The sequence below is a fragment of the Monopterus albus genome, unplaced genomic scaffold (assembly GCF_001952655.1).
Source record: "Monopterus albus unplaced genomic scaffold, M_albus_1.0 scaffold237.1, whole genome shotgun sequence".
Lineage (NCBI taxonomy): Eukaryota > Metazoa > Chordata > Actinopteri > Synbranchiformes > Synbranchidae > Monopterus > Monopterus albus.
This window is the reverse complement of record NW_018128117.1, coordinates 506,472-523,296: the sequence shown is the minus strand read 5'-3', so window position 1 is coordinate 523,296 and position 16,825 is coordinate 506,472. Positions and strand designations below refer to the sequence as shown.

At 39.0% G+C, this 16,825-nt stretch overlaps 1 protein-coding gene and 4 long non-coding RNA genes across 8 annotated transcripts; 1 reads left to right on the top strand and 4 right to left on the bottom strand.

The window, feature by feature from the left end:
- Window positions 1-405: 405 nt before the first annotated feature.
- On the top strand, window positions 406-2,796 carry LOC109971906 (uncharacterized). Its single transcript, XR_002276609.1, has 4 exons — window positions 406-807; window positions 1,851-1,942; window positions 2,186-2,282; window positions 2,520-2,796. It is a non-coding gene; the product is annotated as an uncharacterized LOC109971906 (long non-coding RNA).
- A 47-nt stretch (window positions 2,797-2,843) lies between these two features.
- On the bottom strand, window positions 2,844-5,049 carry LOC109971905 (uncharacterized). 2 transcript variants are annotated; one of them, XR_002276607.1, is made up of 3 exons: window positions 4,841-5,049; window positions 3,419-3,507; window positions 2,844-3,147 (listed from the first exon to the last, which is right to left on the bottom strand). It is a non-coding gene; the product is annotated as an uncharacterized LOC109971905 (long non-coding RNA). The 2 variants fall into 2 exon arrangements; XR_002276608.1 differs by lacking the exon at window positions 4,841-5,049 and adding an exon at window positions 3,737-3,810.
- Window positions 5,050-6,011: 962 nt separating this feature from the next.
- Window positions 6,012-7,122, bottom strand: LOC109971907 (uncharacterized). The gene is made up of 3 exons (XR_002276610.1): window positions 7,036-7,122; window positions 6,538-6,647; window positions 6,012-6,100 (listed from the first exon to the last, which is right to left on the bottom strand). It is a non-coding gene; the product is annotated as an uncharacterized LOC109971907 (long non-coding RNA).
- A 1,671-nt stretch (window positions 7,123-8,793) lies between these two features.
- On the bottom strand, window positions 8,794-10,119 carry LOC109971904 (uncharacterized). 3 transcript variants are annotated; one of them, XR_002276606.1, is made up of 4 exons: window positions 10,030-10,119; window positions 9,799-9,847; window positions 9,322-9,406; window positions 8,794-9,072 (listed from the first exon to the last, which is right to left on the bottom strand). It is a non-coding gene; the product is annotated as an uncharacterized LOC109971904 (long non-coding RNA). The 3 variants fall into 3 exon arrangements; XR_002276605.1 differs by lacking the exon at window positions 9,799-9,847 and having other exon boundaries at window positions 8,795-9,072; XR_002276604.1 differs by lacking the exon at window positions 10,030-10,119 and having other exon boundaries at window positions 8,795-9,072; window positions 9,799-9,937.
- A 3,308-nt stretch (window positions 10,120-13,427) lies between these two features.
- On the bottom strand, window positions 13,428-16,490 carry rfxap (regulatory factor X-associated protein). The gene is made up of 4 exons (XM_020620438.1): window positions 15,781-16,490; window positions 15,202-15,312; window positions 14,752-14,865; window positions 13,428-13,720 (listed from the first exon to the last, which is right to left on the bottom strand). Exons 1-3 carry the CDS (start codon window positions 16,207-16,209, stop codon window positions 14,761-14,763), a joined length of 645 nt encoding a protein of 214 aa, XP_020476094.1. The 5' UTR covers window positions 16,210-16,490; the 3' UTR covers window positions 13,428-13,720; window positions 14,752-14,760.
- Between the last annotated feature and the right edge of the window lie 335 nt (window positions 16,491-16,825).

Genomic DNA, 16,825 nt, shown 5'->3' with positions numbered 1-16,825 from the left:
GCGCCCCCGGATGAACAGTGGCTGATGAGATCCCCTCTCCTTCCTCGTGTCCACTATCATCTCCTTCGTCTTGTCCCGTGTTGAGGCTGAGATTATTGTCCTTCCACCATGACACCAGACCGGCCACCTCCCTCCTGTAGGCTGCTTCGTCCCCGCCAGTGATGCGACCTATCACTGCGGTGTCGTCCGCGAACTTTGGGATGATGTTGTCTATGTGGGAGACGACACAGTCGTGGGTGAACAGGGTGTGGAGGATGGTACTGAGGACACATCCCTGTGGGGTGCCGATGTTCGTGATAATGCTGGCTGAAATCCTATTGCCAAGCCTGACAGTCTGGGGCCTGCCAGTCAGAAAGTCCAGGAGACAGTCACAGAGGGTGGGGTGCAGACCCAGTGTGGACAGTTTGTGGGGGACAACTGTGTTGAAGGCGGAGCTGTATTCAATGGGTAGCTCATAGCAAAGGTGTAGTCAGTTTCTATTTGCTTCGATTCTCAGCTCAGCTCTCCCAAAGAGCCGACCACACACTCCAGTCTAGAAGGTGGCGGTAATGCACCTAAAGGTGTTTGCCAACCGCCATTAAACAACTGAAGAAGAAGAAGAAGAAGACCCCACTGACAGGTGAAGAGAATAACAGTGATTATTTTGTTACAGAGGCACCTGTCAGTGTGCTGGTTATATAAGGCAGCAAGTGAACATTGACTCCCTTGATGCTGATGTGTTGGAAGCAGGAAAAATGGGAAAGTGTCAAAATTTGAGTGACTTTGACAAGGGCCACACTGTGGTGGTGATATGTCTTTTGCTCGGAGGTGTGTGGCATAGATTATAACAAATTTTAATGTGCAGCGTTCTTTGTGTATGCAGATGCTTAGCTGTTACTGAGGTGAAGCAGTTGAACAAATGTATAATTTCGAGTTAATGTAGGCTACTTTATCTAATGTTAGTGAAAATTTAATGGTGGTGTGTAACATTAGCACAACTCTGCTAGCAAGAAGCCTTTCGGGCTGTAGACAAACCAGGCGTGTGTCCTCTAATTAGCTCTGTGTGTGGTTAGCCTTCCGGTACGCTATTGTTTAGCTTTAGTATGTTCATTTTAACATCGAGGTTAATTGTTAAAAACCTGCTTCTAGGAAATTTTTGCCATGACTTAGCGGTAACTAGTCACCTTTTCCCCGTTGGCTCTGTAGTTTGACTGCCAGCGTTATGGGAACGGTGTTGCATATTAAATATATATTAATATATCTGGACTAGATTAACGTTAGAACTCGTTTTAAACACCCAACAAGTTCACTAATGTTTAGAAGACACTGGTATTTGACACAGATGTCTGTTGTAGTGGAGAAACCTTTAAGGTAAGAACGTGAATACGGAGTTTTTCTGCCACGTCTGTGTAAGATGGAGCCTTGGACTGACGTCCATCGTGTCAGTTGCCAGTCATCATAATGAACGGCCCAAAAGACAGTTTTAAGATCAGATTTAAAATATCAGGTTTTATTGACAGTGGAAGCAATGCCAGGATTTGATTGCATCAAAAACTGTCACCTTCACGTTAAAGAATGGTGTCCTATTAACGTGTCTAAATCTAGATTACTAAAGGTCGTTGAGTATCCAAAAATTAAGAGTAACTGGAGGATGACTTGTATAAAGCTGCAAGTAATGGAATGTTGTAATCTTTTTTTTTTTTAAGAGGGAGACCACATGTTAAGTTAATTCAGTGCCTATAAATGTTAATTTTTTTGTAGAAAATGCTAAACACAGGTGGATGTGCTTTTCAAATGACTTTTTCATCATATCTATATTTGTGACACTTGTCTTATTCTACTCCTGTAATGCCTCCTGTTCTACTTTCAAGGTGACAGACCTGCTGAGTACATCAACGCCCAGTGAAGAAGATAACCTAAAATGTTGTGGGCTTTCACTACAAACCTCCAGATAATTCAGATTGTAAATTGTTCAGACCATTGTGAAATATGTGGCATTAAATTATTGCTGTGGATAGCTTCTCAAAGTGAAATGCAACATTCAGTCAGTTTAGTATTGCTTAAATGTGGAACTTTTTTTTTTTTTTTTACGAGTGGTGCTTTACAACTGAATAGTTTAAATTACTGTTAAATATCAAATTTGCATGGCCTGTTTCATAAATTGAGGGTAAACAAAAATGGAATTGTTGGTGAATGTTCCTTATAGGCTTGATGGCAATGAAGCCAGCAGAAGGATGACCTCAGCAGTACAGCCTTTTCTTTGGACTTGCCACCAGTAATTTAGAGAGGGCTTTCAACATTTGGTGAGATAACATCTTGTATCAATTTTTTCCCGACATTGTCTAGATAGAAAATGTTGACTTGAACTTTGCAGTGTCCATTCTGCATTTATACTTATGAATGACAGGATGTTCACTGCTAAGGTACAAATGTGCCTGCTAAAAGCCTTATCTTCAAAGTGAAAAAAACCTACCAAAACATTATGGGTTGAAACTGGAGCATATTGTGCTTTCAACTCAAAACTTTAATTTCCCCCTTAGGCAATCCTTAACCAGATGTCATTCTGTGGCTAATCAGCAGCAACACTGAGGACATGCATAGAGACAGGGAAGTTTGTTTATAAATGCACCATTTATTATTGAAATCAAAGCTTTACAGAACTTTTTTTTGCAGCCATCCCAGCTCAACCAGCTGCTTATGAAGACTGTCTCCATAACTGTGGTCCAGGCACATGCAGTGAAATGGCATGGAGAAAAATGTGAGGTACTCTGCTTCGATGGCCCCACCAGTAGAGATTTCACATCTCAAGCCAAAACCTCAGCAAGTGAGAAAAGATGCCTGCCAGACTTTCCCTGTTTTTTTTTTTTTTTTTTTTTTTCCAGGCCCTGTTCTTGTCCTGTTTTCATTGTGGCTTTCTTCAATAAAGCTATTGCAACTTAAACTTTCTTCTGATTTTAATATCCAAGATGTGAGGCACTGGTTCAGGTCTTGGTTTTTCACTGCATCTAGTGAACCAAGACCTGAACAGTGCCATTTAAAAAAAAAAAAAAAAACACGTGAGACTGACTTTTGTTATGGGCCCTGTTTGTGTTTTCATTAAAGCTATTACGCACTGATTCAGTGCTTCATTGTACTCCAGCATGATCCACATCCAGGAAAATGGTCCCTCTGAAATGGAAAAATATTCAAACATTTTAATAAACAAGCTACTTGACACTCGCCTCCGTCCTCATAAGGGTCGACAGGAATAAGTCTTCCCAGTTGTGTTCAAATCTTGAAGTTAAGAAAGGCTGTGTGCACAAATATAGAAATAAATTCAAGGTTAACAGCTTAATGACTGAAAAGCAGTGTTACTATAAAGCCTAATGCAGAGAATAGTTTGACCTACTGGTACAACTAAATGCACAGAAGTTATCAAAAACAAGACTGCACTGAGTACCTGGATGTAAAGTCAGGTTTCTTTGCAGCACCAAGGAAGAACTCCAGAGCCATGGATGCCTTGTTTCTGGCTATTTGGAGGATCAGGACCTGTGACAGAGTTGAGAGCAATGGTCACTCACTATGTTATGACAATGTTCGCCATAAACAGAACACAGTTTTTACTAAAGTAATACAGGCTCTGAAATTTTGGTTTAAGGCACAACACCAAAGCTTCATTATAAAGTGAAACTGTTACACCACAGCTCATTCTGACCCTGTGTACAAACATGGTGGATACAAATGCTGAGCGAAAGCACATAAAGACACTAATACGCACATCTTACAGCTGTCTTAAAACACCATACGTCAAACTAGGAAGTTTGTCAGTGGAAAACATGGATCAGATTAGAACAAGGAATGAAGTGTATGCAGTTACATTGTGCTCCATGTTAGTTTTAAAAAATGTCCGAAGCAGTTGGGTTCGTCGGACGTCAGGTAAATCAGTTGATTGGTTCGGTTTGTCATGTGAATCACTTTGGATCAAGTGTGTTCAGAGATAGGATATCCCTATTTAGTGATGTTCATTTGAATCTGTCTTTGCAGAGTAGGTTGGTTTGTTGCTTTGAGAGTTAGTAGTGTTGTAGCTGATTGTGTATTTAGTGGAGAATCACTGTAGATAGATAGATCAATAGATAGCTAGATAGTAAGTTACATAGAGAAATAGATAAAATTGTTACATAGATAAATAACATTAGATATAATTACATAGATAGTCCTAAATAACATTAGATATATATAGATATTCCTGCTGATTAAGACCCAGTGAGGTCCAAACCGGTCGGCGTCTTTTTAATCATCTCTCTTTGATGAGTAGGTTTCACAATTATCCTGACAATTCACATGCTCAAGCAATGCAAAAGAATACTGGACGGCTAACGTTACCCTCTGATTAACACTTAACCCATGACATTATGACTGCTCAATAACCCTCAGTGCAATACCTATAAATATACCTTGTACATATAGAGCCATTAAATGCATATAGACTGTGTGTGTATATACACAGTACTTTATTTTTATCTCTTTTCATAATGCACATTCCTTTTGCTTGTTTGCTTTCTGTTCTCTCAGCCTCGTATTATTTACTTGCCCATTGCTGCCTTGCATAAGGACATGTACATGCACATTGAGAGCCGCTGTACCAGAGTCAAATTCCTGGTGTGTCCAATGAAGCTGATGCTGAAAATTTTCTTGCTAGCAGAGGTTTGCTAACGTCCGGTATTAGTATTCAGCTAACATTGGATAAAGTATCCCACATGGAATAAAAAACATAAATTGGGACAACTGTGTTAACAGCGAAACACCTGCACGCGGCCTACAAACAAAACGCAACACATGAAATGTTTACTCTGATTTTCTACAATTTTATTATGCAACCCACCTGACTAGCAGAACAGTCACGGGCCCTCTTGAATCTCCCTTACAGCCAAACTTACAGAACAACCACCGGAGACTAATTTATAAAACCCAGCTACCACCTGTTTGGCCAATTTCACTCTGCTCTGTGATTGGACTGTTACTTCTTCTTCGTTTGTTTAATAACGGTTGGCAAACAGCTTTACGTGCACTACCGCCACCTTCTAGACTGGAGTCAACGGCTCCTACCTACTACTATAACAAAATAACCTCACTCAGTTTACATATTATCTTGCTTAACCCTGTGCTCTCTAAAAACCTAATAAGTGCTCTGTATCCTATATCCCCTGATCTTTGTCCAATCAGGTTGAGGTGTGATTCACACTAAACCTCAGTACTCCTAAATAGAGTTGTATGCACAATTTGCTACTTTGTCTGTACATAGGTGTTCACAAACACGCTTGTTTTCAGTGTCTTTGTGTAACAATTTATTTACAGATTTTATTCACATGTACAAAAACATGTTTACATACAAATCTTTCCTACACATGCTCACAAAAATTGTGACCATGTACATACATTGCTATTTGTACCATTAAATTGCCATTCATTTGACTAACAGGCAGTAATGGGTCACTTGTTAAGATTGGTGTAATGCTGTGTGCCACCACTAAAGGGCAGCCTTACTGTGTGCTAAGGAGAAGGAATACAGTTTTTCCCTTGCTTTCTACAAAGCCCAGTTACAGAGGCAAGGGCATTGGGAAGGAGGTGACACACATGATGATGCACTACAGTGAGCATCTAATCCCATCTTTCAGAAAGTACTGAGCAAGAAGACAGAAGCTAAAACTCACTGTGTAGAAGTTGAAAATTTAATAAATATTACTTGTTTTAGATTTTATTTAGAAAATAAATGGTAGAAATAAGCCACACTTTTGCCTAAAACATGTCTTGTAATTTTTCTTTTTCCTACTGTATAGTGTCCAGATATAAAGAGATATACACAGGAAATGATTGAGATGTACAAACCACAGCACAGCCTGACTGTAGATATTTGCTCAGCCTTTGATTTTGAATCATTTGAAAGAAAAGCTGTTTAATTTGACTTTTTTATTTTTTGTCAGAGTGCACATTCATCATCTTGGATAAGCAGCGATGGGCAGATCCCTGTATAGAAGAGGAGCAGCGCACGGTGGGAGATGTCAACATGTTCCCGACGTACACAACAGACCTCTCCTTGGCTGAGCTGGAGATCATGATAGCAGGTGATGCCCAGTGTGCTTATCTTAAGTAAAAGTTAAATGATTTTATTAGTGTATGACCTCAGAAAGAATGTCTTTTCATATCATATCCAGTGATTACCAGATATTTATAAATACTTTAATCTAACAAATCTGATGGATAATGGTACGAATGTCTGGAAGGAATGATTTGGAAGCCATAAGGACAGAACCTGAAAGCAGTGTTGACCTCATAAAGCAAATGTCACTGAATCATATTTCACTTCATCCTATCATAAGCTGTATTAAATAAGCTTCTGTTATTTGGATAATGTGTTAACTTCTTTATGTAGGCATTGTAAAAATTCTGAATATTAAAAAAAGAATAAGTTAACAAAAGTAAAAGACGTTCTCTGATTTCATATTCAGATTTATAACAACTGCTTTAGATGATGAATAAGAGCATGTTCTGTGTGTACATTTACTGCAGAAGAAGTCTTACTGTCATCGTCTTCCCTCCAGCTCCCCTGCATGTCGTGCTCCTGTTCCAGGGTCAGTGGCTCTAAGGGGGTCAGATGCTGCAGCTCAGGACACTTCATCCATTCATGATACCTGAAGAGTGTAAACAGGTGGATAAGACACAGGGACTGCAGGTTTCTACAGCTTTAACTTATTCATGTATCCAGATGTCAAAGGGCTGAAGCTGGTTCTGCTGTGTCAGTCAAAGAGACTTCAAACTGTCAAAGGATCAAAAACTTGTATTGACAGCTGGGTCAGATGTGTCACCTGTCCTAAGTTATTTCTTCACCTTGTGCCAGCATGGACAAAAAGCTTTCAAATGCTCAATGACAAATGATGGACATTATGTTCATGAAAAACTACACATTAACCTAACACATTCAAATGATTACCAAATAGATACCATTATGAAAAAAGTATGTATGTTGGTAGGAAAATAATACAGATAAAATGCAGCAAATTGCAGTAGAACTCACGTTACCATAGGAATTCTGACCAATGACATTTCCACCGATCAGGTAAAACATTACAGCCACTGACAGGTGAAGTGAATAACAGTGATGAGCTCGTTACAGCCACCTGTCAGTGGGTGGAGTTTATAAAGCAGCAAGACAACAGCGTCCAAAGGACAGATGGTGAAGTGGGGACAGGGTCACGGACGGTCACTGGTGAGGAGGTTGAATTTCTGTAGATATTTTACAAGTAAATTTTAGTGTATCGCGTTTTTTGTGTATGTAGATGCTTAGCTGTTACTCTGAGGTAAAGCAGTTGAACATTATTTCAAGTTCATGTAGGCTATTTTAGCGTTAGTGAGAATTTAATGTTGGCGTGTAACATTGGCAAAACTCTGCTAGTAAGAAGCCTTTCGGGTTGTGTGTCCTCTAATTAGCTCCGTGTGTGGTTAGCCTTCCGGTACGCTATTGTTTAGCTTTAGTATGTTCATTTTAACAACGAGGTTAATTGTTAAAACCTGCTTCTAGGAAGTTTTGCCATGACAGTAACTAGTCACCTATCCTGGCTCTGTAGTTTCACTGGCAGCGTTATGGGAACAGTGTTGTTGCATATTGAATATATCTGGACTAGATAAACATTAGCACCCTCTCGTTTTAAACACCCAACAAGCTCACTAATGTTACAAAGACACTGGTCTTTGACACAGATGTCTTTCTTGTAGTGGTAATCTTTTTAGCCAAGTACTGAGTATAGAGTTTTTCTGCCACGTCTGCAAAAGATTGCGCCTCCGTTTAGATTTAAGTCCAGACAAACCATCAGCTTCCAGTCATTAATGAACGCCCCGAAAGCCAGTTTTAAAATCAGATTTAAAATGTCAGCAGGTTTTATTGACAATGGAAGCAATGCCAGGATTTAATGACTTTTTTTTTTTTAGAATGCAGTGCATGGAGTGGTTTTGTTGTATGAATATCTTTGTTCATGATCAAATTTGCATGTCCTGTTTCATAAAATTGGAATTAAAGTAATTTTCCTTACAGGCTTGATGGCGATGAACCCAGCAGAGGGACATCAGCAATTCAGAGATGGATGTTATTTCAACATGTGGTGAGATGACATCTTGCAATTTTTACCCTCCATGATTTTGTCTAAATGGATAATGTTGACTTGAACTTTAGTCTATTCTGCATGTAAAGGAACAAATGTGCCCATTAAATGCCTTGTTCAAAATGCAGCAAACCTATCAAACTAAACATGGATTTAATTTACAGAGCATATTGTGCTTCAAACTTTTCCATTTAGTCAATCCTTAACCCAATGTCATTCCATGGCAAGATGACCACCAGCAGCACTGAAGACATGCATAAAGACAGGTAAGTTTTAAAAATGCACCATTTTATTACTGAGATTGTGTTTACAACACTTTTCTGTTTTTGCAGGCTCAGCCATCTACCCCCATCCCAGCTGCTGAGTTGTGAAAACTTCTCATTACATGACTAGTCTTGTAGTCCAGGCACATACAGTGCAACAGCATGGAGAAAATGTGAGGGACTGTTTTCTTGACCCCAGCAGTAGAGATTTCCCATCTTGGGCTGAAACTTCAGCATTTTAAAGGGTACTCTCATTGTGCAATTCTCAGGCTGTGTTTAACATTTCCTGTCTTTGCTGTTTCTCTTCTCAATAAAACTATTACAACTTTAAAACATCCTGTATCTGCTTTTTATATAAGGTACTGGTTCAGGTCTTAATCACTGCATCTAATGAAGACCTAACCAGGTCTAAAAAAAAAAAAATCTTTTTTAATGGGTGTTCTGGGCTATTTCTTCAATAAAGCCATTACAACTCAAACTTTCTCAATGTTTTATTAACATAAGGCACTATGAAGTTCACTGTACTCCAGCATGATCCAAATAGGGGAACATCATCCCTCCGAAATGGAAGATACTCAACATGAGTGGGAAAATTAACAAGTTCAAAAAAAAATTGTCCAATGGTGGTTTTGTCCTCATGAGGGGGTTGACAGAACTGAGTCTTCATCCAACACTGGCAAGATCATCTCAATTAGAGGCTGTGGGAGAAAAACAAAATTATTTTGTTCCAAGTGTGGAGGACTTCAGCATGCAAACAAATTAAGATGCAAGTGTTTAAGTATACAAATATTATATTCTACAAGGTTGACTGTAGTAAAGTTGTCCGCTTTAAATGATTGAAAAGCAGAATTACTATAAAGCCTAAATTAGAGAATAGTTTAACCTACTGCTATAAAATTCAACACTGATATAGCTAAGTGCACAGAAGTTATCAAAAACAAGAGTACCTGCAAAGTCAGGCTTCTTTGCAGCATCAAAGAAGAACTCCAGAGCCATGGATGCCTCCTTTCTGGCCATTTGGAGGATCAGGGCCTGTGACAGAGTTACCATCAGCTTACTCAAAGTTGCTTACAAGTTTATCCACAGTGAATTTAAAAGATAATTCTATTTGCCAGCTGTGCTATCAATTTGCTGCATTTCACTTGACTGCAATTGTCAGTTACAACAATGTTTGCCAGAAACATTAGATAAAAGTTTAAAGCAATACACAACTACATTGTCCTAAATGTTATAAAAACTTGAGAATTTTCATTACAATGTATATCAAAGCTGTTCAAACGCTTTTGAAATGAGTTTGTCAGGAAAATCCCAGAAACCTGTACAAACCAACAGTGACTACTTTTACTTTTGGTAATTTATGTATATTTACCTGCTAATGCCTTTGCACTATTATTTAAGCAAAATTTTGGATTTAGCACACTTACCTGTAACAAGACATCTCAGTAAAAAGACGCCAACCAGTTTGGACCTCACCTGCTCTTCATCAGGGCGGAAACATACAGGTGCAAATGATTTGTTAATTTTCCGTGCTGATGAAGACCTGGTGAGGTCCAAACCGACCGGTGAGCTGCACCATTATTATAAAGTATAAGTGACATTTACATTAACGGGGCATGTAAAACCAAAGCAAAAGAGTACTGGACGGCTAACGTTACCCTTGAAGGATTTCTTGCTAGCAGAGGTTTGCTAACGTCCTACATTAGCATTCAGCTAACGCTAGATAAAGTATCCCACCTGGAATACAAAACATACATTTGGAGAACTGTGTTAACAGCCGATCACCTGCGCGCTGCCTACATACAGAACGCAACACATAAAATGTTAACTGTGATTTTCTACAACTTCCTAATGCGACCCACCTGAGTAACAAAACAGCTCCCATGTCACCGGACACTAATTTATAGAACCCAGCTACCACACTGATTGGACAATTTCACTCTGCTCTGTGATTGGACTGTTACTGTCCAATCAGAGTCTTATTCTTCTTCTTCTGTTGCTCAATGGCGGTTAGCAAACAGCTTTAGATGCACTACCGCCACCTTCTAGACTGGAGTGTGGATCAGAACGGCCCCTACCTACTACTATAACAAAATAACCTCTCAGTTCACATTATATTATCTTGCTTAACCCTGTGCTCTCTAAAAACCTAATAAGTGCTCTGTATCCTCTATCCCCTGATCTTTGTCCAATCAGATTGAGGTGTGATTCACACAAAACATCAGTACTCCTAAATAGAGTTGTATGTGCAATTTGCTGCTTTCTGTCTGTACATAGATGTTCACAAACACACTTGTTTTCAGTGTCTTTGTTTAACATAATTTGTTTACAGATTTTATTCACACGTTCAAAAACGTTGTTATCTACAAATCTTTCCTACACATGCTCGCAAAAATTGTGACACTTGTTAAGATTGGTGTAATGCTGTGTGCCACCACTAAAGAGCAACTTTACTGTGTGCTAAGAAGGAACAGGAAAAGTTACAAGACATGTATTAGGCTTTTAGGTAAAACTGTGGCTCACTCCTACCATTTATTTTTTTAAATAAAATCTAAAACCACCAATATTTGTTATGAATAAAGAGGGGTTTAAAATAGTGATGGCTGATTGAGGCTTTGTTGAAGCTTCGACACAGTATTCAAAAACTGGTTCAGGCTTCAATGACACAGTGCTCGAGTAGGACATCTGGTGGTCAATAAAATGAAATGTAATCGAGACGTGTAATTTATTGGTTCATGGATTGTTTGGGATTTCATTCTCCATGCACATTCCTATTCCACTACACTACAGGGTTGCATGGTTTCAAGTTGACGCAATAAAATATAAAGTAAACTTGAACTCATGTTGAAGACCACGTTTCTTATTTGGCACGTCTGATTGTAGTAGGCTATAGCTACTATATATTATTAAACAAGTCTAAATAGCCCATAGCTTAAAAGATGTTGAATAGTGGGTGTTCAGTAGGCTGGATGGCAAATGTGATCTCATTTCAAATGTTCAAACCCACGCTACATTGTTGCAAGATTGTGGTTTTCATGATGTGCCACCAGTTCCAATAATATTACCCCACTTTCGTTTCACCTATTTGAGTAACGTTAGCTACTACACTCCATGATCCTTCATCAACTCCCACCAATGTGCATGTTACAGCACTTACATCAACTGTTTTCATTTGCTCCGAGTATCATGGTTTAGTAATGTTACAGAATCTTTAGTACTGAATGCAACACTGTCAAACCAAACTGTGAATGAAATGGAATTTGTAACATCTCTATTAAAGATAAGATCTCCTACTTAGGTGTTATTGTTTCCAGGGATGAGTGCTCCACATGCAGTGACAACTTTAAAGCCATAATTGAAAAAAACACAGAAAAAATTAAATATGTGGCTCCAAAGAGATCTTTCCTGAAAAGGCAGAACTCTCTTAGCCAAGGCTGAGGGTTTGTCAAGACTTACTTATGCTGCAATGTCTCTCCATGTCAACAATCAAATCTCTAAAACTGTTGATGGTATTCTGTTTAATTTCCTGTGGACAAACAAAACACATTATGTAAAGAAGTCTGTTGTAATGAACACTTATGACAAAGGAGGGCTTAACTTTCTTCAGTTTCACACTCTTAACAATACCTTTAAAATTGGTTGGTTGAGAAAATCGTAAAAACCCAACCTCAATTTGGAATTCTGTTTCTGAACATGTGTGTCCTCACTTGGGAGGTTTAAAACTTCTCCTCATGTGCAACTTTAGTATAGACAAAATTCCTATAAAGCTATCCTCCTTTCATAAGTAATGTTTGGCAGCCTGTTCCACAATTCACAAGCATAATTTTTTACCACACAGATATACAGTCTGGAATAACTGATACATGTTGTATAAGAACAGATCTATATTCTTTGAACACTAATTTAAAAATAATATTGTGCTTGTAAATCAGTTTTTCAATGACCAAGGATTGCTCTTTACTTATCAGGAATTTGTATGCCATTATAAGATCCCAGTTACTCCCAAAGACTTTGCTACTATGTTTGATGCTATTCCCTCTAGCATACTAATGTTATTCAAAGGTTGTCCCCATACAAATACTATTCCTTCTATTGATCCAGCTGAGTGCTCAACTGGGACAATGTGTTTTGCAGCAAAGAACAATAGAAAAATTCACTCGTTATTTCAAAAGGAAATGGTTTCTCTCCCTAATGCTACTGGTTACTGGAATAGATATATACATGACATTACCTGGACAAAAGTATGGTGCCTACCTCAGAAGTATTTTGTGGTTAATAAAGTGAAGGATGTGATATATAAGATTATCCACAGATGCTATCCAAACAAAGCATTTTTTGAAGACATTTGGACATTTCTAAAGCTTTAATTGTTCTTTCTGTAGTGGCCACTTGGAGACCTTTAGCCATTTATTTTGGTACTGTGACTACACCCATAGATTTTGGAAAAATGTCTGCAGACTCAAATGTAATCACTTGATTTCTGATTTCTAACCTCAAATTTGAGAATCTAGTTTTTGGCATTCAAGGACATTATGTGGGACGTTTACATGGAGAACAACAATTTTTAATTAACTTAATCATCCTTCAAGGAAAATATTTTTACACAAATGCAAATTTGATAAAAGCAAACCCTGCTTCCTAACGTTTTGTAATTACAGGACCTTTTACATAGAGACTAGCTCCTCTTCTTCTATGCTTTGTCAAAAATATCAGCTTATTGTTAAGAATTGGCAGCTTTCCCTTTATTGATTGATTGATTTATTTTAGCTAGTTAATTCTGATATTGTTTTTACCCCTGGCACTGCTCTGCTCTGTTATGTTTTCCTTATATTGTATTTGTATTATGTAAAATAAAGTTGATTAAAAAAAAAAGTTGCTCGCCTGGCGCACACAGCAAATTTGATTTACTTCCGGGACTGCTTCCGTGTTCTGGGATCCACTGCACATGCACGACAGAGGCCAATGGAGGACAGCGGCCAAACTTTCTCAGGCTCCAGCATTGAAATATCTGCCGTGCACTCTGACAAAGTAAAAATCACATGCAATTACAAACACACCTTTTAGACACACTTTTATTAACAGATGGAAATCGCCTCAAGGCGTTTTACAAATGATATACACATTTATTTGCACTTTTATTCTATTATTTCAGACTCTGTGTGTATGTACATGCATGTGTGTGTCTGTGGATTTGTTCATGTTTGGTTGCTTAAATGTCTTTGCTCAATCCGTGCAACAGCTTCACTGGCTCCTGTGGGGTGTTGATCATGTCCATCCAGTGCTGCAGCTGAGGGCCTCTGGTGTACATGAAGGGCCCTAACACCAGCTCTCCCAGTAGGGCTTGAGGCTCTGGGAGAAAGATATATGAATAACACTGTGTCAGTGTTTCGGATCTACAACAATACTAGGGGGGGAACCCGTGCCCCTAATGGTACCCCTGCCCCCCCTTGAAGGTCAAGTCAATTTTATTTAATTTCATCTTCTATATAGCACCAGATCACAACACAGAAAAAGGCATGTGGTGAAAGGTGAGATGAAAGTTAGTTAGGTTAAAGTTCACTCAGGTTAAGCCCACCCATGCAATAAAACTTACACGATTAAAAAAGCCAGTCAGAGTAATTAATCAAAACATCATGACTCCATGGCTGAGTGACACGAGCACGGTGACAACACGAAGAAAGGTATTTGTAATTGCTGGTGTCATGGGGGCGGCTAAGGAGGATTCCCGGCTTGTCCAATCAATGTGTGAGCGCTTGAGAGTGCAAATGGGTGAATGGCCAAGTAGTGTGAAAGCCAGCATAAAGCATAGAAATGTGCTATAGAGGTATAAGACAAACACAAATAATTTAGAGAACTCTCTTTATTTTAGAGAACAGTAGCACAGTGACACACCCACACAGACACAGGTTGGTCTGCCTTCAAAATATATCTGTCAAATGTCAGTACAAATTATTTATTCTTTTAGAACTTTAAGCCATTTAATTTCTACCTCTCACTTTGGGATTAAGCCTTCCACTGTTTTAGGAATGCTCTCAAACTCTCACCTTCTTCAGACATGTATATATATACTACTATATATAAAAATTATTTTTCTGCAATATAAAAAAGAATAACCAAACTCTGTTTACAGCATTTTTTTGGGGGTGGGGTGAGAACTGAACAATTTGACTGGCCAATTATTATCCAGTGTCTGCATTATCATCACCACATGAAGAAAGATAACACAAAGAATGGGAACACCCACTGATTATCATGTTTTTCTTTCTTTGGTATCTTGCTGATCATGTCTACATGGTATGATTACTATCTATATATACATTAAGTCCTAGCATCTCTTCATTGGTTTCTACATATCACAAACCCTGAAGCAAAACACTGACCGGCTGGTGTCAGCAACCCTGGAACTGCTGCTGTGACTGGGTGCGACTCTGTGTGGCCAAGAGCTGCTGCTGCTGCTGCAGGAAGCTGATCACCTCTGGACTCCTGAGCAGTGACTGAAAGGCACACATTCAAACTTCAGAACAAAATAAAATAAATATTTCTGTCAATCCAATGCAGGGTTTCCCCTACCATAATATCAGGGGGGATGCAAAAGTGCTGCAAAAATAGACTAAAATGAATTCAGTGAATTATGATTCTAACTGTGGACAGACATGCATTAAGGGGCACTGTGGCCCTGTACCAACATGGCAGCCGCACATAACAGCAGCAGCTATTGAGGTCTTTCCCTGTTTTGCTTTGCTTTTAGCCAGTGTTTCCCCTACCATTATATTAAATAAGTCACCTATCTGTAACTGTACAAAGGCACAGCGTGACCAGCTGTGACTTACCAGCCTCTTCTGGTTGAGGACCTGCTCTATCAGAGAGGGTCTGGCTGGCCGGTCCCCCATGGCACCCAGGCGCTGTTTGTTCACAGAAACAGGTCGCTCCTCTGAGTTTTCCTGATTGAAGCAAAAAAAGACAAAAACAAACAATTAGCTGGGGAAAGTGTTATTTGTATTATGGTTCAATAACGTTTGGAAAAACAGAACATTCAACCATTTGGACACACTTTCCATCTTAGACAATGTTTTCTTTATTTCTATCAATTTTGATATTAGCGATTCATACTGAAGACATCAAAACAGTGAAATAACATGGAATTATATAGTAAGTAAAAGGTTTTAAAGCATATAAAGTTTCACGCTTGGCTTCTACAGTGCGGAAAATAACAGAAACAAAAACCACTGAATGAGAAGGTGTGCTAAAGGTGTTACCCGGTACTGTACTGGGTTGAAGTAAATGCATACTCAAGGCTTTGTATACAGTGTCCCCACCACATCATGGTGGGTTTTAAAACATGCCTCTAACTATGAGTGGATCTATGCAAGTTATTAGTTATATAAGTTATTAGTTACGCTTAAACTTACATCTATTTTTCCACTGGACATGGCCTGGTCACTCTTTTTCTTCTTGTACTTGTCTTTGTACATCTTGTTGCGATGTTTTTTGCACATCCAGGGTTTCCTCTGCTTGGCTACCTGCGTTGTGGTCTCCGTGCATCCCTCATAGGTGCATTGTTTAGGAGCGTTGTCGCCCTCCGAGGTGTCGTCATCGTTGAGCTCCTCCGGGCTGGCGGCGCTGTCTCTGGGATCTGAAGTGTCCAGAACGTCGCTCTCCTCGTCCGGATCATCCATGTCGTAGCCGGAGACGTTGTTCTCTGGTTCGTGCGGGGTTATCACATTTCTGCTGTCGACTACTCCGCTCTTACTCACACAGTATGTTTGCCCATCTTTAGTGAGCAGAAGATTAGAGTCCTTATCTTTGTTTGCTGATGATGTATTTTCTTCTTCGCTCATGACTCCGGTGTACAAAAACAGTGTAGCCGCAGCAAGCTAGCTAACTAACAACCATGCCTTTGCTCACGTTAACTAACACAGCAATTCGTCGTCATTTCCTCACCTAGCTTCTTATATTAGCAAGCATTTGGGTTTCTTTGTGAATGCGATAAAGGTTATATCAGAATTGGAACATGATTTCAGAAATAAAACGTATGAATGCTACACTGTTACATCCCTAACATGTAGCCCCCTGCTCTCGCACTATTTCGATAACACCGAGGGTTTTCTTCTTCGCTGTATTGGTTACATGTGTTAACAATGCCCCCTGGTGGTCATAATGACATATGCACGCTACCTACAATATGCATTTTTGATGGTCTAAGACCTAATGAAATGTTTTAATTAAGTAAGATAAATTATATCACACTATAAAATACTCAAATACAAGTAAAATGCATGCATTTATAATTGGACTTTGTCATCACACCTGTATGCTCAGCATAGAGGATTAACTATAAATGTTGAAGGATTCATAATAATTCATAATATCAAGTAACCCTCTAGTGAAGTTCCACCCCAACAGAGAGCAGTTAGCTCTCTCTCTCTCTCTCTCTCTCTCTCTCTCTCTCTCTCT